The 21,900-nt window shown below is 30.9% G+C and overlaps 2 protein-coding genes and 1 long non-coding RNA gene across 4 annotated transcripts; all 3 read right to left on the minus strand.

The window, feature by feature from the left end:
- Window positions 1-2,366: 2,366 nt before the first annotated feature.
- On the minus strand, window positions 2,367-3,647 carry LOC134272997 (uncharacterized). The gene is made up of 2 exons (XR_009993334.1): window positions 3,590-3,647; window positions 2,367-2,979 (listed from the first exon to the last, which is right to left on the minus strand). It is a non-coding gene; the product is annotated as an uncharacterized LOC134272997 (long non-coding RNA).
- Window positions 3,648-11,839: 8,192 nt separating this feature from the next.
- On the minus strand, window positions 11,840-14,318 carry LOC134272998 (uncharacterized). 2 transcript variants are annotated; one of them, XM_062755167.1, is made up of 4 exons: window positions 14,212-14,318; window positions 12,898-12,942; window positions 12,447-12,635; window positions 11,840-12,279 (listed from the first exon to the last, which is right to left on the minus strand). In XM_062755167.1, the coding sequence occupies exons 1-4, from the start codon at window positions 14,282-14,284 to the stop codon at window positions 12,083-12,085; spliced, it is 504 nt and encodes a 167-aa protein (XP_062611151.1). In that variant the 5' UTR covers window positions 14,285-14,318; the 3' UTR covers window positions 11,840-12,082. The 2 variants fall into 2 exon arrangements, with proteins under 2 accessions (XP_062611151.1, XP_062611152.1); XM_062755168.1 differs by having other exon boundaries at window positions 12,898-12,939; window positions 14,212-14,302.
- Window positions 14,319-14,971: 653 nt separating this feature from the next.
- On the minus strand, window positions 14,972-16,999 carry LOC134272999 (uncharacterized). Its single transcript, XM_062755170.1, has 3 exons — window positions 16,488-16,999; window positions 16,181-16,396; window positions 14,972-15,947 (listed from the first exon to the last, which is right to left on the minus strand). Exons 1-3 carry the CDS (start codon window positions 16,558-16,560, stop codon window positions 15,751-15,753), a joined length of 486 nt encoding a protein of 161 aa, XP_062611154.1. The 5' UTR covers window positions 16,561-16,999; the 3' UTR covers window positions 14,972-15,750.
- Between the last annotated feature and the right edge of the window lie 4,901 nt (window positions 17,000-21,900).

The following is a 21,900-nucleotide window of genomic DNA, read 5'->3' on the forward strand; positions in this document are numbered from 1 at the left end:
TCGATTGTTTAAGGTAGCTTTTCCTATAGAAATGTGTACCTTTTCTGGTCTTTGATGCCGTTGCTGTGAAATTCTGTCAAGCACTGGTCTGAGCTGATCTAAATGCCAAGGAAAATGGATCTGTGCAGACTGATTACATTCGCTATGTTATATGTTACATCTGTTTTAATCATGTTAATTGAGCGGATTAAACTATAGTTAAAATGTTTCAAAAACACGGCAGCCAAATTTTACCCCACCTCTTGGCTGTGAGTTCAAACAACATCACTATTAAATGTCCGTGTAACATTAAACAATTCAAATTTCCAAAATATTTTGGAGTTTTAGAATTTTTGCATATTAGGTCAAATTTCTAAATTCCGAAAACTCAATATCATTTTGTATATAGAAATTTAATATTTTAGTTCAAAGATACAGTATAAAGTTTCGAATTTCTATACAAGTTTGAAAATGTTTTTAATTAAAAAAAAATTTACCCTTATTATTCAAAATTCACATTTTCATAAACATTTTTTTGTATTTTTAACTTTAGAGTTTTTGATCTATCATTTCTTTAGAAAATTAAACTTTTCAATCTAAATTCAGTATCACTTTCCGTATATTGATATTTTAAAGAAGGTATGGTTTTAGCTTTACTGTGTCCTAAAAATGTAATGTCATCAAAATGTTTTGAAACTGGCTTAAATATTAGTTAAGTAAATAACTTTTATAAATCAGGAAAGAATATGGCACAAAGGATTACCCTTCTGCAAATATAACGTCATTAATGTGATGCATTTCTGTATTTTTAACAGAAAAAGCATCAAATTAGCCCATTTCAAGGGTATTTTCCTTTAGAAAATAGTGATCCACAGCCGTCGCCCACTTTAATTTTTTAATATGTTGTGCAAAAACCAATAAAAAATGACATATCTCAAAATCTTTGTGGGCGATGCCTGTGGACAATATTTTCTGAAAGAAATTTCCATTGAAAATTGGTGTCTTCTGCAACTTTTGAAGAAAATACGGGAAAATGCACGTTTATGACGTCACAATTAGCATTTAAAAACATGTGAGAGAAAAATGATTTGTATGATTCTTCTGCATGGAAATTCAATTATTCAGAAAGATTAGTTTTTATCTTTTACACCAGTTTTATTTTTTTAGAAAATCACGGGGCAAGATTTGTATAGAAACCATACCTTGTTCTTCTACTTCAAACTTCTAAATTTCGATTTTTAAACCACTGACAAAAGTATTGGAATCAGAAAGTATGGTTTGAGAGTTTGATCTATCTTCAGTAAATTACACTTTTCAATCTAAATTCAGTATCACTTGCCATATATTGATATTTTTTATTTCACTTCAAACTTCTAAATTTCGATTTTTATATCACTGACAAAACTATTGAAATCACAAAGTATGGTTTTTAATTCAGTTTTTAAAATTATAGTACAAAAATAGAAAGAAGAACATTTGTTATTTCTAATTTTTGGAAAAAATTCTAAACAGTTTTTGGAAGGTTTTTAAGAATGCACACCAAGGTTTATGGTAAACTTGATTTACTTTTCAATCGCCATCTTCCCTTATTTACGCAGGAATATATACCTTCATCACCTGCACACGGGGTTTATATCTCTCAGTACACAAGAGCATGCTCTACGTGTGAAAATTTTCTAAAACGAGGTAAGTTATTGACGAACAAGTTGATGAAGCAAGAATATCAACAGTCTCGTTTAAGGTCATACACTTATTTTGGTAAAGTTCTGTGGTCAATACAATAACCTTGTCCGAAAATACAATGTCAAATGCTGACAAATATTTTTCATACTTTGTTGGGCCATTGTTTACACACTGAATTGTAGACGATTTTTCCGTCACTTATATTTTATTCATTGCGGGTATGACCGGTCATTAGGGGATTCTCACTCCTCCATGGAACCTCATCCTACCTCCGATGTTTTAGGGGTCTGTGTTTGCTCTGCTCCAAAATTTACATTGTTTAATGTACTTTTGATTTTGAGTACTGTTCGTTATCTCCATATATTTCATCTGATATTCACCAATTCTAGAATATAATATAAGTAGACATTTTAACTAGACGCAAATTAAGCGATTTTTCCTTAAAATTGGTTTGTTTTATTTTTAGCGAAATGTAAATTTAGCAATTTTAAAAAGCTAAATAAAGAAGCTATAACAAATAAAGCGCAATCAGTTTTTAGCGAATACAATTTTAGCACCCTCGGTAATGATGCCGAAATTCAATCCTCGATAAAAAAAAAAAATACGGTATGCTATAGAGTAGAAAATCTGAAGTTTCTGTTTTCCAGAAATGAAAATTTTTGTTAGGAGTAAAGAAAGGGGCTTGGTAGATCGAGTACTCGCAATTAGTTTAAAATATATTTTATTCATTGAATTGGATTGAACAGAAGGCATAAATGCCTATGATCGTTTTCTCCATCACTCACATTCGTGACGTAAAAATAGATATTTTTTCTTGTGTTCAAATATTTAATTTCAGGTGATTTTCTTGATAAATATTAACAAACTTGCGTACATTTTATATCATTTCAAAACTGGCAAAATGCTTATACATTATGCAAACATTATTCACGTTATTCAAATGAAAATAAAACTAAAAAATATGTTGAGATGACTGAAAAAAGTTTGTGATACAAGTATTGATCATAGATATCCTTGATCCTTTATATTTACTGTTAGTTATCAATCAACAATACGTATTTTGAGATAAGAATGATACAGCTTTCTTTTTAAGCTAGAACCATTTTAAATTTCAATTAAAATGTTATTTTATAAATCTTTTAATGTCTTGAGCAGCATCACTGTTGGTAATGCTATCATAACAGGAGTTCGTGGATTCATTGTAAAGAATGTTAGTGAAATCTGAAATTCTGTCATCCGATCGATCTGTCCACAAGTTTTCTGGTACAACACCCTCCTCACAAGCATGGATAACGACAAGCATGATTTTTGGTTTTCCTGTACATAAAAAAGTCAATAAATAAGAAGAATTTACTATTAAAAGCTATAATGAAAAAAGGACGAGAAAAAAGTATTTTTTCCTGTCTTATACGTACAGGGACCAATTAGCTTGTGACCTTTCATATCATCTATGACCTAATCTTCATGATTATTTAATAATTGCAAAATCTATCTATGATAAGCTTTTTAGCTATTTAGAAGACATGTATGTGCAATGATTGTCACTAGATTTTTTCAATTATAGGAAATACAATTTAACTTGCAATAATTATACTTAATTTGTAGGGTAGAGGTTAGCGTGATTTTCTTAAAGAAAAATGATATTCAGGATTTTTTTGCTAGTTTTAAAATTTTTCTCAAAATTGATTATCACAATTTTATACATTTCAATAATGAGAACGTTACTTCTAATACAAAATTTACAAATTCAAATTATTTTAATTTTTTTTGTTTGAGCTATAGGTACTTTGCACGCCTTGTTCATGTCCGGAGACAAGTTGAACTATTGGCTCATAGGTTTTGTGTAAATCAAAAATATGAAACGGTCAACATAGTCAATCAGGAGATATAAAAAGACATGAATGTACTGTATCATAATTCATAATACCTTTAATATCGAGAGCACCAAGCGTGGCTTTAATATCATCTGTAAGTCTTGAGATCTAAGATTCTCCGCATAAAGATATTAACTGAGACATAAAAAAACTTTCAGATGTACTATGCTTTAGCATATTTTGGAATGGAAGTTGTGTAAAACAGATATGGTTTTACACAAAAGGGTATTATATATCATTTTTTTAAAAATGTCAGTAACATCTAAATATAGGACCTCTCTTTACTCATTCTCATGCCAAATTCAAAATTCACACTTTTTTGACATCGGAATTGATAAACAAGATGACTTCAACCTTTCTATTGTCAATATTTCTTGTTCTGGAAACACTATACCCTTGTCACTTTCATATGGAATTTATGTGTCCCAGTAGCTTCGATACGCATAAGCATACATTATGTACGATCGGTCTTAAATCCAGGCAATAAGACTTTGATGACACTAGAATATGAACACGCTGGGTTAAAGTCAATATTTATCAAGTTTACTTTTCCCCTTTGTACGCGATTTCACATCTGATGTTTTTGGAGGCCCGTGTTTGCGTTGCTCCTGACTTTAAGGTATCCGATCCATAAAAGGACATAATTTTCTAACCTTCAATATTCATTCTATATTAAATACTCTGAAACTAATTCAAATCAGTTTATAGTAGAAAAGGATTTACCAGGAGAAATTTTCAAAAATATAATTATTCGAGCAGTAATTACTTAATTAAGAATGTATTGAGCTCTATGGGAAAAAAGCATTTATTTAAAAATAAAAATAAATACTGTTAATATCAAAAAATGCTTTGGTGGAAAGATGCATATAATTATAAAGAATAGAAAACGATTAAAAAAATAATTTTTCACCAGATAGATTTTTTAAAAATAAATTTTATTGATTAAAAGCAAAGGAGGATAACTCTTAAAAGACGGGTCATGGTAAAAAATTAGGACACATTCTGCTCTTACATACTGAGACTAAATCATAAAGATTATTACTACATATACTGAGTATTCAGCCAATATATATCTGTTATGCATATAAATTCATTGAATCTGAGGCTATTATGGATCGGATACCTTAAGTTTCGTTTGTTTAGCAGACGTTTGAGATTAATTACTGTTGGTTATTATGTCTGTTTTGATTCATCACCCTCTCAAGTAACTATAAAAAACTAACTTAATCACATATGCGCTATTTTTGCTTCCTTTAAAAGTTTTGAAAAAAAATCATTTACAGGATGAAGTTTAACCATTCAGTTAACTGAATATTCACCAAAGGGTCTGCAAATTCAAGGTCAACATCGGTGGAGCCCTTCATTTCAGTCTCCATATAGTAAACCTTCAGTCATCTTTTAATTGACTCATAACGAATATTCTTCATCACAAAACCTACTCTAAATGCGTTTTCCAAGTTTTTCAAGCTTACTTTGAATTGAAATTAAAAACAAGATGTGTTTGTGAAACACTGATGCCCCCGTTTAGCAACATAGCAAAGATAAAACTTTTCTTAAATGCAAAATAAATATATCAGTATCCAAAGTAAGGTCTTCTCACAATTCGATTGTGAAATATGAACGCCCTAGCACAACCTGTTCAAAAGTTATGGCCAAGGGTAAGTGTTTGAAAGATAGGTCAAACTCCAGGGTAAGGTTAGAGGGACAAAGTTGTTGGTTTCTAAAGAAAGGTCTTGTCACAAATATTACTTATGTAAAGTGTGAAAGCCCTTGCCCTAACCGTTCAAAGGTATGGCCAAGTTTAAAGTTTTTAAAAAGTAGGTCAAACTCCAAGGTCAAAGGATAAAAGATTTTGATATCGAATGAAAGGTCTTGTCACAAGGCTTAAATATGTATGAAAGCTATAGTTCTAGTCCTTCAAAAGTTATAGTCATGGTTTGTTTTTTAAAAGTAGGTCAAACTTAAAGGTCAAAGGGTCAAAGTTCTATGTATCCGATGAAAAGTCTTCTCACAAAGATTACATATGTGAAGTAGGAAAGCCCTAGTTCGTACCGTTCAAAAGTTACGGCCAAGGTAAAAGTTTTTACATAAGTACTGAAGTCTCAATGGTCAAGGTCAAAAGGTCAAAATTGCTGGTTTCCAATGAATGGTCTTGTCACAAGAAATACATATGTAAAATATGAAAGTCCTAGTATCTACCGTTCAAAAGTTATGGCCAAAGTAGGTCAAATTCCAAGGTCAAGGTCACAGGGTCAAAGTTCTTGGAAGGCAATGAAGTGTCTTTTCACAAGGATTATATATGTGCAGTATGAAAGCTCTAGCCCTTATCGTTCAAAGGTTATGGCCACACTGTATACAAAGTGCTAATCGAAAATCTACTTGATTTGAATCACTTGCTATATTGCTTTGGGTACTCTGGTGCATTATGGGTAAAACAGAAAATTCTGCAGACAAAATATGGCTTAAAGTAACTTTAAGAAATTAGGAAACTTATTTGTAGAATGAATGTAAATTTATTTGAGGAAATTTTTAAGTTGAAACATGCTAGAATTTCGGTACCGTTCCCATTTACTGAGAGAAAATGCTTTTTTCGCTCATTTTGATTCATTTCAATTGTTTTTTATTTTTTTCAAACTATATTCTGTTGTAAAAATTATTGTATATAAGTTATCTACTCAATTCACCCACGAAACATCATCTGATTTCTATACATCACGCTTTTTTGAGAAATTGAGCTATTCTTGTTTTGAGTGAATGCTATAATATGTTTGCAACATATATTTGAGATTGCTATACTTTTTTTCGGATCCTTTTTTGTGATTTGCATGAAATCAAGATTTATTGTTTTTTGATAAAATTATTGCGATTTTAACAGTTTTGAAAAAATATTGGCATTCATAATAACAAGAGAAACATTTATGAGTCAAAAGAAGTTAGATAGAAATAAATAATTATAGAATTTGATGAAACGTGCAATCATTGCTGGTGTTTGTGCTATACTTGATTTGCATGTTGTCGCGATTGATACAAAAATGCTATGTTTGATTTGCCTAGAATACTAGTACTTCTTGAAGAATGGTGGCGTATATAGGGGGGGGTATAATCCAAAGACACTTTCTCAAATTTATGTCATGAAATATTAATAACTTACAATGTATTGATAAATACATGTTATATATTTTCACTAATATTTTAAAGGTATGTTAAAAGGAAAATAAAGGCTTCACAAACTACTAGTATTTGAACTCTCTCCAAAGCTCATGATAGGCGTGAGACTGAATGCTTTAGCCACTGTATGCTACGGTGTCTTCTTGATGGTTAACAAAATGAATTGTTGAGACAAATAATATTTTTCCACCCATTATTAAGGTCTTCCGTTTCAGACGGAAGACCTTATAGAGATTCTACTGTTTTTTCTTCTTCTTCTTCTTATTTTTTTCCCCAATTCTTGTCGGCAGGATTTCTGAGATGGCTGACAGATTTTCCTGAAATTTTCAGGGATGATAGAGAATGAAAAAACCCCGAGACGTTTTTTTTTTTTTAATTTTTTTCAAAATTCACTTCGGGTCGTCAGATATGTCCGATTTCCGCTTTTTTCAAAAATATTTAATCCGAGTGAGATCTCAGAAACGGTAAGAGATTAAGGCACTAAACTTACAGGGATGATAAATCTTGATAAGTAGGCAAATCCATTTATTTTAAGATCGTCGGCCGTCACTTCCGGTCGTCACAGGAAGTGATCATAAATATAAAAAATTTCAGTTCAAACGAAAATTTCAACTTTTTCTTTATAAAATTTTTTTTTGCATCACATTATAGCATCTTATTTGTCGTTTCGATATATATGTCAGTCCCACCGAAAATAAAAACGACAACTTCCGGTTATAAGAGGAAAACTGCATATTTTCAGTATTTTTCTTTCCCATGAATATTTTTTATACATCAAGCACTTGTAATGATTTTTGGATATGTTATTGAGACTGCAGATGTCTACAGTTATGTCAAATATATCTATGAAATTCACTTCCGGTCGCGTGATTTCCTGTCGTCAAAATGAGAAGTTATCACAGCTAGATATCAAAAACGGTAAGAGATTTAGTCACCAAACTTATAGGACTAACATATCTTGATAAGTAGACAAATCCATTTGTAATAAGATCGCCCACCGTCACTTCCGGTTGTCACAGGAAGTGGTCAAAGAAATCGAAAATTTCAACTTTTCTTTTATGAAAAGTTTATTGCATCACATTATAGCATCTTATTTGTTGTTTCAAAATATATCAATCGCACCGGACACAAAAACGACAACTTCCGGTTATAAAAGAAGAACTACAAAATATGAGTATTTTTCTCTCCCATTTATACTTTTTATAGATAAAGTATTTGTTATGATTTTTGAATATGTTATTCAGACTGCATATGTCTACAGTAACGTCAAATATCCTTATGAAATTCACTTCCGGTCGCGTGATTTCCTGTCACAAAAATGAGAAGTTATCATAGCTATATCTCGTAAACTGTAAAAAATTACGACGCCAAACTTATAGGAATGGTAGAATTTGAAGAGAATGCAAATCTATTTGGGTTAACATCGTCCGCCGTCACCTCCGATGTCACAGGAAGTGATCAAATAAATAAAAAAAATTCCATAATTCTTTTTGGAATCTTTCTTAGTAATACATTATAGCATCTAATTTGTAGTTTTTAAATATATCTGTCCCACTGGAAACAAAATCGACAACTTCCGGTTATGAGAGAAAATTTGCATAAATTGAGTATCAGACTAAATCATAAATATCTTTTAAAAGAGAGTATTTGAAATGATCTTAGGACATGTCATTCAGACTGAAATGTCTAGAGTAACCTCAAATATCTTTTTTTTTTAAATTAACTTCCAGTCAGGTAGGTTCTCAAAATGAGATGTTAACATTACAGATCTCTTAAACTGTAACAGATCAAGACACTAAACAAATACAGCGTAAAATGTGTCTGTCGTCACTTCCGGTCGTCAGAAGAAGTGATAAAAAAATTGAAAATGTTTTTTGTAAATGTTCTTAAGGCTATAATTGTCTAAAGTAATGTGGAGAATCTTGGTAAGTTACACCTCCGGCAGTTTGTTTTCCTGTATCGTTTTAAATATTATATGCCTTTTTTAACACAGAGAAACGTTCATTCATACAGATAAATAGAGGAGAACGGTAGACCGTTTTTGTTGCTGTAGCAACAGGAGTTTCTAGTTTAATTTATCCTTGGTCGTTTTTTTTTTTGGCTTACTTCTTTCACCCAACTGTTAGACCTTTGTTTTTATACTAAATTTGATCACGAAATGCTCCGTTTACTTGATCAATACATAAGACTCACTGCGGGTGTGTCCGGTCAATGATCAATACTCCTCCTAGCCACCTGTTCCAATCTCTGGTATTCAAGGGAGTTCGTATTTATGCCCTGCTCACACATTCGTATTGTTTGTAAATTTTTCGACATAAATAAATACTCATTATCCTCACTTTTTTTAACATTCCAGAAATATTCGACTTTTAAATAGAATGGGTTCAGACTCCATTTAGAAAAGACACAATGGGTTTACTTTTCCGTGATATAAGCACAAAACTTAGGATTTAATATTAATGTACCCATTTTCCACTAAAGAAGTTTAAAAAACAATTTTCAATCAACATGTCTTTCAGTACAATACTATTATATGAATCAAATATGTTGAAGATGACATTACCGACAACATAATTTTAGAAAAATGAAACTTTTCCGTCATAGAGCGAGTGATTGTCCTCGCCTTATACACTTTCTCTTTTATAAATCTATGATAAAGAGATTATAATGCAACTTTTGTAATATTTCACCTATTTTCACACTATCATCAGATTTCAGAACTTAAAGCCAAGAATCTGAAACAGAATCTATGAAGATCAAAGAAATTAAAAAAATATATAGTTACGGAAATTTATTGATTATCAGAGATATGCTTTGATTTTTATGAAAAAAGATCCAAGCATTCTTCGAGAGATGTTGTACCCGTTTGTTTTCTTTTTATTACATGAAAACATTTTTTAATATTTCATGCAATCTCTTCTTAACGCTTATTTGGCGGAATTGAAATTTGTAAATGAACGAAGCGGCATTAAGATTTGAAGCTGAATGCGTTTTAATCATTATGTTTTCTTATCAAAACTTTGCATGCATATATATACCACTAAATATTTACAAAACTATGTGTATATATCAAGTCAAAGAGTTGAAATCGATCTTTAAAATTGTTTAAGATTTTACAATTTGGTAAACGACATAAATTTTTTTACTTTGGTATGTTTTTGTTGATGAATGACTGACATAAGTTGATGGAAAAAATGAGAATACCGGTATATATAATCTGTCCACCAATTAAGCCGACCCCCTCCCCAACCATAAAGTAGGGTTTTTGTGTTTCTTTAAATGTTATGGACAATTGCAACAATGTAATCCCCTCCCCTTCCCCAAGAAATTTATGCTGGATCCATCCTTTATTCCGGAATTTAAAAAAATGGAACTTAACATATTAATTAACGAAATAAAAACGTCATTAGAGTTGTTTCCATTAGAAAATAAAAAGATACTTTCCCGAAAGGCCACATTACTTTTTCTATAATTTATACAAATACAAATGTATCACATTCACTGAAGCATAAAACATAATTGAACTAGGCCTAATTGCTATATGTATACTCGAAAACAGTATAGCTGTCATGACAACAAAGATAGCCTTTGGATAATGCAAATATATATCCGGAAAAGTTGATTTAGGTGCATATTTGATGTGATTTTAAGATATAGAAACCTTGTGGTCAAATTTGATAGCTAACGTTTGAATAGGATTTATATTAAACACAACAATAAATGTTTTATTGAAGTAATATCAAGAGTCCATTCAAGTGGCTGATTAGTCGAAAAATGACCATCAGATGCGTGAAAACGCGTGCTACCGATGTTTAAGGAAGGGTGGGTGATACAAAAACATAATAATCTTTAAATATGGCAAGAAGAAGTTTCATATTGGTTTAGTTTTATTATTAGTAAAAAAATTTATATAAAAGACATTTTTTGTCTAAATGTGCAGACAGAAACTTCGAATGATCCAAACAAATATAGCTAGTGATTCAAATCAAGTAGATTTTCGATTAGCACTTTGTATATAGTGGGCCAAGGTTAAAGTTTTTTCATAAGTATTCGGATATCTCCAAGGTCAAAAGGTCAAATATATTGGTACACAATGAAAGGTCTTGGCACAATAATACATATTTGAAGAATAAAAAAGTCTTGGTATATACTGTTCAAAAGATATGGCCGAAATGAAAGTTTTGAACGTTTTCAAACGTAGACAGACAGACAGCTAGATGGACGGACACGACAAAAAAAAAAACAAACTATATACCCCCGAAACTTCGTTTATGGATGCATAAAAATATGTTATTGTTAATCATTCGAAGCCTACTTCTATTTTGAAAAATATTTTTTTTGGCATATAAAGAAATTTGTATGTAGAGTCTGTGGGATGATTTTACCAAATTGACATTGATAATTTAACTGCAAAAGGATTTTGGGTTATCCGAATTTTTTTTTCGATTTTCTTTAATTGTTAGGAAATATTATTTTTTAATAAGCTTTCACTATTTAAATTTTTCTTATTTTTTGAAGTCATATAGAAAAACATCATGATTCAAAAACAAAAGGTTTGATCGCTTACAAAGAGAGAAAAACACTTTTTGCTGATTGCTGGCTCAAATATGTGCTTAGATCTGGACATATTTTATACATTTTTAAACTTTTGTTTCTTATTATAAATTTTTGTACATTTAAATAGATTTTCTCGGGTCTTTGATTATGTTAAAAATTATAACTAAATTCATTATTCTATAATAATTTTGAGAAGCAGAAAAGATATTTTCATACGCCGCCATTCCGCCAAAATATAATCCATGCTAGTTACCAACTCATTTTTTCATGATAAGTTATACAATTGTAATGAGGAAGGAAAATAGGATCTTTTAAATCTCTTACATTAAAATATATAAGACATATAGGCAATGAATTAGACTTTGGATATTTCATCTTATCAAAAACAAGACAAGAATCCCATCTTACCTGATTATAATTTTGTTCAAAATAAGTATTTCCAAATCAACACAAAAACCTTTATATATATATGCTGAAAATCTTAACACCAAAAATTATTCTTTTTTTTTTTTTTTTTTTATAGATATTATATCCATCTGAATAGATGTCAACTATACATATACTTTAAAACGCATAGATGCAGTTTTTTGTTTTATTTGACGTAACTCAATGTACCAATTACAGTATAACATTTCTGTTATCGTTTTTAACAGCAAAACAAATGTACAAATAAGCCAAGTTTCTATAAAGGAATTTTGTTACTATTTAATATGAAACGTAGTTAATAAAATGAAGTTGTTTTTCTTTTGTATGAAGTCTTCACAAAGTTTTTATATGATGTACATGTAGTTACCATTTTAATACATGATATGTCCATTTCATCAGTTACTTCTTATAAAGTCTTTGATGGCTTTCACGGCCTTACCGTTTATATGACAGTCGTAACATTGTTCGGAATCGCTATATACAATATTAGCAAAAGAAGAGACCCTGCTATCTCTATTTTCTGTTAGAAGGTTTTCCGGCTCTATGTCACGTTCACAATAGTGCAATACAATAAGCATTATTTTGTGTTGACCTAAAAAATATATAAATTAGTTACCACATGAACTGATAAAAAAAGGATTATGTATTTCTTGATACAAGTTTAATTTTTGCTACCTAAAATATGAACGTGTTTTCTTAAATAAAAACAAAATTCCATATGTTATGAATGATTCGAATAATAATAATAATAATGATTACCTAATATTTTGAAATAATTCAAAGTCTCTGTAATGTCATCTTGAAGGCGAGACTTCTTCGGACAAAGTATAATTACTGTGTTCGTAATTACTTGAAGATCTTTCCACTCGAGGTTGCACGATCGCAAATACTTGTTTTGAAAGTTTAGAAATGTATTTCGACAATATGCTTGAAGTGGGGATGTTGTCACTATAGGATAAAAAAAAATATACAAACAATAAATGCCTTTTACATCAGTGAAAATAATTGTAAGATCTTCCCTATTCATTCCAACCATCCTTATCAATTTACTTAATTTTCCTTTTTTCTTTTCGTACAATTACAAAAGGTCAAAAGAAAAAAAATCTTCAAACATATGAAATTGTCCTTCAGTTTTCTTTAATTTAGTTATTCAGTTTTTCATTCAACTGATTTTTATTTACTTGATGCGTAAATAATCTGTAAGACTCACCGTGAATTGATTTCGTTAAAAGGCGACCATTTTCTTCACTGTCTTCTGATTGCAAAAGATACAAAGGTAATAAATGATTTACATTGTACTATCAGAGAAAAAGAAGTATTTAAAACTACATTCATTTTAATATTCAATGAAGAGAAATCAATGATATTTAAACAGTTTTTATCATTTAAATTTCCTTTTTAATGATATATAATCAATCTGTTGATTTATTATTTTGTTTGATTATAATGAATTAAAAGTGAACTTTGTTCATTATATTTATATTTTAGTATTATACGATACAATCTGTTTTTCAGACGGACTTTATGCATACTATAGTTTAAAGTGGTTTATTTTCATTAAAATACAAATTTATAGGAATACATTTCCAAGATTCTTTCTTGAATGGAACATAGAGTATTTCATTGATAAATTATCGTAAGTATAATCTCTATTTTTTAATCAAAATTGTGAAAATGAAGTCGGATCTAAAAGTAAAATTCTAGTGGAAAGTAATAAATCATCTAAGCTTTATTTCTCCTACCTAGACTGTTTTCAAAACATCCCCAATACTATATATTTTTCTATAATCTTCTATGTTACTTCTAATATAATAATATAAATTTGATTTTTAACTCTTTCATTAAAAAAAACAAAGCATAATAGGATATTATAATTGAGCATTTAGGTCATTATAAAATTTTTTGAGTAATGCCAAGTTTATGTGATCCAAAATATGCTTAGCTGGAAAAAATAACGAAGGCCTAAGTCTGAGTTAAGTTATGCTAAACGTGAAGACCTATTGTTTTCAATCGTCAACTTTTCTTTTGAATCAATATACTGTCATCAGCTGCATAAAAAAGGGTGCGCTTGAAATAAAAGATACCACAAAGTCTGACACATCTGTTTAATACTTAGATATTTTACTTGAAAAAGACCTTAATCATTATGGTAATCTAACAACCAAGCTATATGATAAATATGATGACTGCTCCAATTTTGTATTGTTTAATAGACTTTTGGGATTGAATAATCTTAATGACAATTTATCCCTAATGCATATTCTTTTCATTTATCATTCAGATGGATGGATGTCATGTAGGTAAAACAGGACTCAGGTTGGCACTTAAATCATTTATCTTCATCACTATTTCTTTTCAAGACAATCGTTTCAAAATAAAACAACAATTTCGATCCCAAAGAAATATTACTGCTTTTACAGTTCTTCAAATTATTAACAATTTGATTACATAATCATTGGACAGTGACATCCAGAATAAACAATATTTTAGGTTCAAACGTATTCACAATAATGAAATTAATCACCTGCAAAACCGCAGCACAAATTCCTTAGGAAATTGAATATTGCTCGTAAGCAATCAAATAACCATCGGCACATCCTTATTAGGTATCTAAAAACAGAAAAGAGAGAATACCTGATAATAGAATTATCAAAATGTTAACTTTTTTTCATTAAATAATCACTTTTTTGTTCGCTGGCTGCATAAAAATAAAAGAAAGGTTTAAAACAATTCGTCAATATTTTTCCTCTTGCTTTTAGAGATCAAATCATAAAACAATGTACAAGAATTCCGATGGGTATCAATTGCACTCCGTAAAAAGCAGACATATACATTGTATTTCTAAAAATAGGTAAGTTATTGACAACAAGTTGCTGAAACAAAAACATCAGCAGTCTTGTTTAAAGTCATAATTTTGTAAATCATGTATTCGATACCATGAACTTGTCTTATCAGTAAATACAATTTATTATTGATTCAAATGCTGGCTGGCGTTTTATACGAATTGTTAGGCCATTATCTGTTCATACTTGGCCATTATATACACACTGAATTGTCAACTTTTGAGCTTGAATACTGTTCGTTATCTCAATATATTTCATTCTAATTACATTTCATAATACTAATGTTAAATAGTTGTTTAAATAATTGTTTAAATAATGAAGCTGTTGATTTTCATCTACCTCATGTTACTCTGAAACACCCGATTTCCCTTTCAAAATGAAAAAAAAAAATTAAAGGAAGTAGGTGAATGTTTTATTTAAACATTATGAATAACATGATCATTAAACAAGTTTACATTTTACAAACATTATTATTAATTATCGTGATAAGAGAGTAGTACAAGTTATACATATCTCGCTTCTATTATATAAGAACGCGGATCATCAAGTGGCAAGATTAGAAATATACATCTTACGTAATTTCTATCTGTGACAATGAAAACATTCAATGATAGACAATGAAATGGGCGGGTACAATTCGATGAGGACGCGGGGAAAACATTGAAATTCTAGTTTGAAATTCATTTTCAATCCACCTGAGCTTTTTTCAAACGCAAAGTGTGAATGTACATGTATGATCCAAAACACAAATGATACCAATGAAAAAAATCCCTTGTATAAGACAAGTAAAGTTACAAATACGTGGCTCTCAAAATTGCTCAACATTGATAGGAGTTTTGAAAATGAAAACTATCTTAACAAATCATGAAACATCGCAAAAATATTAAAAGCAAACTAAACTGTCACTGACAACATAAAAATGAGAATAATGTTAATTAATATTATAAATCCAATAAACACTTGTTGAATTTTTATTTTATGTCGGGAAAACATTGTGGTATAGACAAAACTTTGTTTTGTTAATTTTGTTAATTTCCAAAGTCTGAAATTAACATAATATAGTTGGCAAACTACATTGGGTCACAAGTTATTTACAATAACAGAAACTAAATCGACATAGAAAGAAAGTCTTGAATCTTTAAACATTACAACAATTAGGCTCCTTCTCCATTACATTCGTGATTTTCGTACATTCCTCTTCACACTACACTTTAACAAAATCAAACAAAATCTGCAACCACTTTTTTCATCTTCTTTGAAGCAATTCTATTTTCGTTACATTCATAGCATCCTGATTCATCACTGTACAAAATATTGATAACATCTTCGAAACGAGCATCCTCATTTGGCAAAGAAATATCAAGCTGTACACCTTTAACGCAGTAGTGTAGAATAATTAATATAGGCTTTACTGCATCTGTTAGGAAGTAAGCATTGTAATGAATTACAGAAAGATTCACTAAGATATTTTAAAACGACCTTATTTTATCGTCTCTTTTCACTCACAACAGGTAAAGGGCTCATAATGAATGAGTTTGTGAAATACTGTACTTCATTTAAATAAATGATAAAGCAATTTACTTTGTACATAAGCTTTATTGAAAAAAAAATTTCTTATGCAGAAGCACATATAACATATATCATACATACCTGAAAGACAAACACTTGATTTTGTGTGTGCTATATCATCTTCTAAGCGAGACATTTTTAAACATACAAGAAAAACCTTTTCTTGCAAGGCCACTTCGTTTGCACTTGTTTTCCAAATAAATTCGTAAGGCAAAGAATTAACTTCTTTAAACATACACATAATTTTTCTGCATTCATTTTCTCTTGCATTGCACAGGAAATACAATTTTGTTTTGTCTAGAAAGAATATGATTTTGTTTAGTGTACTTTTTGCTATATTTTAATGAAACATATGGAAATTTCAGATGATAAAAAATGTCTTTTATACCTGGTGTGGTAAAAGGATTCCATGACTTGCTGCGTTTGGGGTTCTTCGTCTTGCAAATGGAGGATTTTCGCATCTGCTTTTCTTCCGAAAAGTCTAGATATAAATTTGAATTTTTGTGTGATTTCGTTTTATAAAAAAAAACAACCAAAAGGGAAATTTATAAGTAGAATTAATACCAAAATCCAAAATAGTCCAACCTTCTAAACCAGAGTGTTTCTTTGCGCCCGTGGATGATGAAATTGCATTGTGATTTCTTTGTTTCTGTTTTTAGCTCACCTGAGCCGAAGGCTCAAGTGAGCTTTTCTGATCACATTTTGTCCGTCGTCCGTCTGTCTGTCTGTCTGTCCGTCTGTAAACTTTTCACATTTTCGACTTCTTCTCAAGAACCACTGGGCCAATTTTGACCAAACTTGGTACAAAGTATTCTTGGGTGAAGGGAAATTTAAATTGTTAAAATGAAGGGCCAAGTCCCCTCACAAGGGGAGATAATCAAGAAAAGACAGAAATACGGTGGGGTCATTAAAAAAATCTTCTTCTCAAGAATGACAAAGCCAGAAATTCATCAAACTTATGTGGAAGCATTCTGGGGTAGTGTAGATTCTAAATTTTTCAAATCATGACCCCCCGGGGTAGGGCGGGGCCACAATGGGGAATCAAAAATTTACATAGAAATATATAGGAAAATTCTTTGAAAATCTTCTTCTCAAGAACCACTGGGCCAGAAAAGCTGAAACTTATGTGGAAGCATCCTGGGGTAGTGTAGATTCTAAATTTTTCAAATCATGACCCCCGGGGGTAGGGCGGGGCCACAATGGTGAATCAAAGTTTTACATAGAAATATATAGGAAAAATCTTTGAAGATCTTCTTCTCAAAAACCACTGGGCCAGAAATGCTGAAACTTATGTGGAAGCATTCTGGGGTAGTGTAGATTCTAAATCATTCAAAGCATGACCCCCCCGGGGCCACAATGGGGAATCAAAGTTTTACATAGAAATATATAGGAAAATTCTTTGAAAATCTTCTTCTCAAGAACCACTGGGCCTGAAACTTATGTGGAAGCATCCTGGGGAATCAATGGGGAATCAAAGTTTTACATAGAAATATATAGGAAAATTCTTTGAAAATCTTCTTCTCAAGAACCACTGGGCCAGAAAAGCTGAAACTTATGTGGAAGCATTCTGGGGTAGTGTAGATTCTAAATTGTTCAAATCATGACCCCCCGGGGTAGGGCGGGGCCACAATGGGGAATCAAAAATTTACATAGAAATATATAGGAAAATTCTTTGAAAATCTTCTTCTCAAGAACCACTGGGCCAGAAAAGCTGAAACTTATGTGGAAGCATCCTGGGGTAGTGTAGATTCTAAATTGTTCAAACCATGACCCCCGGGGGTAGGGCGGGGCCACAATGGGGAATCAAAGTTTTACATAGAAATATATAGGAAAATTCTTTGAAAATCTACATCTCAAGAACCACTGGGCCAGGAAAGCTGAAATTTATGTGCACATCGAAGCATCCTGGGGTATTGTAGATTTCAAAATGTCTAAATCATGATCAGTGGGGTAGGGTGAGGTCGCAATATGCATTAAAAGGGGGAAATCTGGTAAAGAACAGAATGGTCAAAGCTTCTCAGGTGAGCGATGTGGCCCATGGGCCTCTTGTTTTACCATGTTATCTATGAAGAATAAATATTGAGGAAAACATTGTTTTGGTCTATGTTGATACATTCTATTTTAAATAGGCTTTTGTTGTTACCAGTAGAATTTGATAGTTGCTTGTAATGATATCGATTTTATATCCGCGAAGACATCCTGTTCACGTATCTATTATCATGATTCTCAAATTACAAGAATTGTTATCATTTAAAGAAAAGAATTGTTATTTAGTATTTGTTAATAAATAAATGGAAATGAATTTTAAATTTCTCAATCATAAAAGACATAAATGTTGAAAAATAATGTGACATGAATAAAAACTACATGAACATGTATAAGAAAATAAAGGGTTGATTTTAAACGAAAATGATCTTTTGACCTTGCGTACTGTTCGTTATCTCCAAATGAAAAATTTTAGACTCTACTTAAAATTTAGACAAGACCTTATTAGACAAAAAACTAATCCCTTACATTTTACACTTTAACAAATGTATTTGACCATGTTACACCAAAATGGTTAGTGGTTTATCAGCTGTATAAAATCAATTTTAATACCAAAAAGAATCTATCACAGGATGAAAATCCACCATTCAGTCGACTTAATGGTAACTGAATGCCCACGGAATGGTCACTGAAAGGTCGCTGAAAAGACCATTTCCCGTGACCTTTCCGTGATCATTCAGTTACCATTCAGTCGACTGAATGGCACATACATTTCAGTGACCTTTCAGCCATCGTTCTGTTGCATCTTTTTACTGAATAATCAGCTTATTTTTTAACTTAAAAAAATTATTTCACTTTTTCCTTGTAAAGTAGCATTAAATTTATCTAATTCCGAATAAAACATTGAGGGAAAAAATTAATGTAAGAAAAAAAAATTGTGCATACCGCCGGAATCGAACCCTGGTCTCCTACTCTAGTGTCCGCGACCTTATCAATTGAGCTACAGTTTCTTGAGGTCTAAAAATGAATTAAAATCAATCAAATTGTATAAATCGATGGAACAATCGGTTCACCTGTTGTACCGAGGAACTGCGATGTGTATATATCTTGTATATCTTTTGTATATTCTATGTTAGTTGCGCGGATTTTGGGGACAGACTGATTAATTACACATCTCCCATCGGGATGATGACAATTATCATCGACGGTCACCTGTTTCTGTGTCAGATATGCGAGATCATTGTAAACTTAATTCTCTATCTAGAAATTTAGTAGAATAAAATGTAATTTTAAAAGCTAAACTCTACAAAATTTAGTTTTTCCTACGAGAGGCATGTATTAATGATTTATTCTATTCATGTAAAATGATTTTAAAATGATGTCTTTCAAAAGCTAAAATATCCTATGGTTTTGAAATTAATTAAGAAACGAAATTGATCAGGGGCCCGTTTTACAAAAGAACTTACGACTAAAACCAAACACTTCAGATTACTGTAAAATTTTGAAAAATTAATAATTCTCTTTTAAATTTTCTGTGTAAAAATATCTTACCACATTCTTTTTAAAATGTTTAAAATAATTTTCGATATAATGTTAATTAAAAAGTTAAATGAAGAATCAAATTTGGTCTTAAGTTGTAAGTCCTTTTGTAAAACGGACCCCAGGTATATAAGGGACCTTCCAGAAAAGATGTAAATCAAATAAATTCTGTCTCATCAATCAAAAATAGATACTTCCATGAAAAATACACGTTTAAGCACTATAGAATGTTATGCGGCATTTATGTAAATTTTGATTCAATTATCGGATCATTATTCTTTATCACTTGACGAAATTTTGTTTTCTAAATGTAATTAGAAAATTAATAAAAATCATTTTGAATAAATTTTTATTTTATAAAATTATAATATTATTTAGACATATTTTAAGGTACGCGAATTTAATTACGATAAGTAAAAAACACAATTAAGATTGAATAATAAATCTTTAGTCAAAATATTGCTTCATTGATAAGGGAAAAAATATCTGCATGATTATAAATTAATAAGCTAATGAAAAAAATCGCAAAATTGAGACTAAAATTAAATATCACTGAAAGGTGGCGGAAAGGTCACTGAAAGACGACAGAAAGGTCACTGAAAGTCGCCGGAAAGGTCACTGAAAGACCACAGAAAGGTCACTGAAAGTCGACGGAAAGGTCACTGAAAGTTGATGGAAAAGTCACTGAAAGTTGACAGAAAGGTAACTGAAAGTTAACGGAAATATGTTCGCTGAATGGTGACTGAAAGGTATCTGAAATGTGACTGAAAGGCAACTGAAAGGTCACTGAAATGTATGTGCCATTCGGTGGCTGAATGGCCACTGAAAATTCACTGAAAGTCGCCTTTCAGTTTTAACTGAAAGGTCTTGTTTCTTCCTGTGTATTGGAATATTTCAACTGATTATGTACCTTCTGTATTTTCATACCCTTTCCTTGACAGAAGAAGTCTTTTCAGTTCTTCAATCGAAAATTTATTTCCATAAAATATATTGCGGCATTCACTAAAACGCAAATCTAGAACACTGGAAAATCTACTGTTGTAGTGGGACGGTCTTCTGATATCAATTCCTTCTTCACAATAATAAATGATAACTAAAATGGTATCCTTTGCTAAAAGAAAAAAACAAAGAAATTGATATCAATCTGTTTGTACAGATCTCTTTTTTTCCAAGATGAAATACAATCCAAATACTTGCGATTACTTTACAGTCAATTCTCGAATTATCGCCATTCGATTCATCGCCATTTTCGCTATACCGCCATGAATTCCCTAGAACGTTTTTCCTGCTATATAAATTTCTCTTTATAACGCCAAATTCGCATACCGCCATCCGCCACCCTGTTTTCAAAACAAACGTCCATTTTTTAGTGTCAATTATCTCGATATACCGCCACAAGTGCGTGCGGTCAGTGAAGCGCGGCTAATTGGTTGACGCTATCTCTGTTGTAAAGCATGCAAAGCCAGTCAAGGTACACGCAATTAAATGATTAAATTAGAATTAAATGAACCAACAATTTTAATATGAACTGTTACAATGATTTTGTACTGTTGTTTTGTTTAAAAAAAACATTTAGTCACGGCTTCGCCACGAAAGCGGTAGTTGTAAAAGTACGCCGAATACGATATTATTCTGATGATTTCTGCTTTAAACAATGCAAAGTTTGCTTAAAAAATAATTATACGATATAAATGTTTAACGTTTCAAGAACAATGATGCCATAAACAATAAATTTATTCAAGAAACTATTTTACGTACGTTCAGCAATATACACGCTGATCGACCCAGCATGTTTTTTTTCAATACCAGACGTGCCGATTTACATGTACATAAATGCACATGTACATGTCTTTATTTCATAACTGCACATTTTGTTTTTAAGAAATTGTAAATAAAAAGTTACTTGAAGTATTTAAAATCGAGAAATATGTTGTATATACATGTACATGTAATTATAAGAATAGAAACGCTTTCTGGTATTTCTAAGAACGGTAACTCTATTTCTTGTTTCCTAAAATATGGGAAATTCAAATCATCGCCAAATTCGTTATACCGCCATGATTTCTAAATTACAAAAGGTGGCGGTTTATCGAGAATTAACTGTACTTAGCGGAACTCTTTCGCGATGGAGGTAGGAAACGTCTGTTTGATGTAGGCAAATGCACTATTTAATACAATGTAAGATCGATCATTGTAGAATCTGTAAGGACGGATAAGTAAAACATCCTAGTGGTATACCTTGCAAAACAATCGCTATACCAGCCTAATGAGAAGGA

This window comes from Saccostrea cucullata, unplaced genomic scaffold (genome assembly GCF_032062105.1).
Source record: "Saccostrea cucullata isolate Sc308-1 unplaced genomic scaffold, CSIRO_AGI_Scuc_v1 ctg2050, whole genome shotgun sequence".
Lineage (NCBI taxonomy): Eukaryota > Metazoa > Mollusca > Bivalvia > Ostreida > Ostreidae > Saccostrea > Saccostrea cuccullata.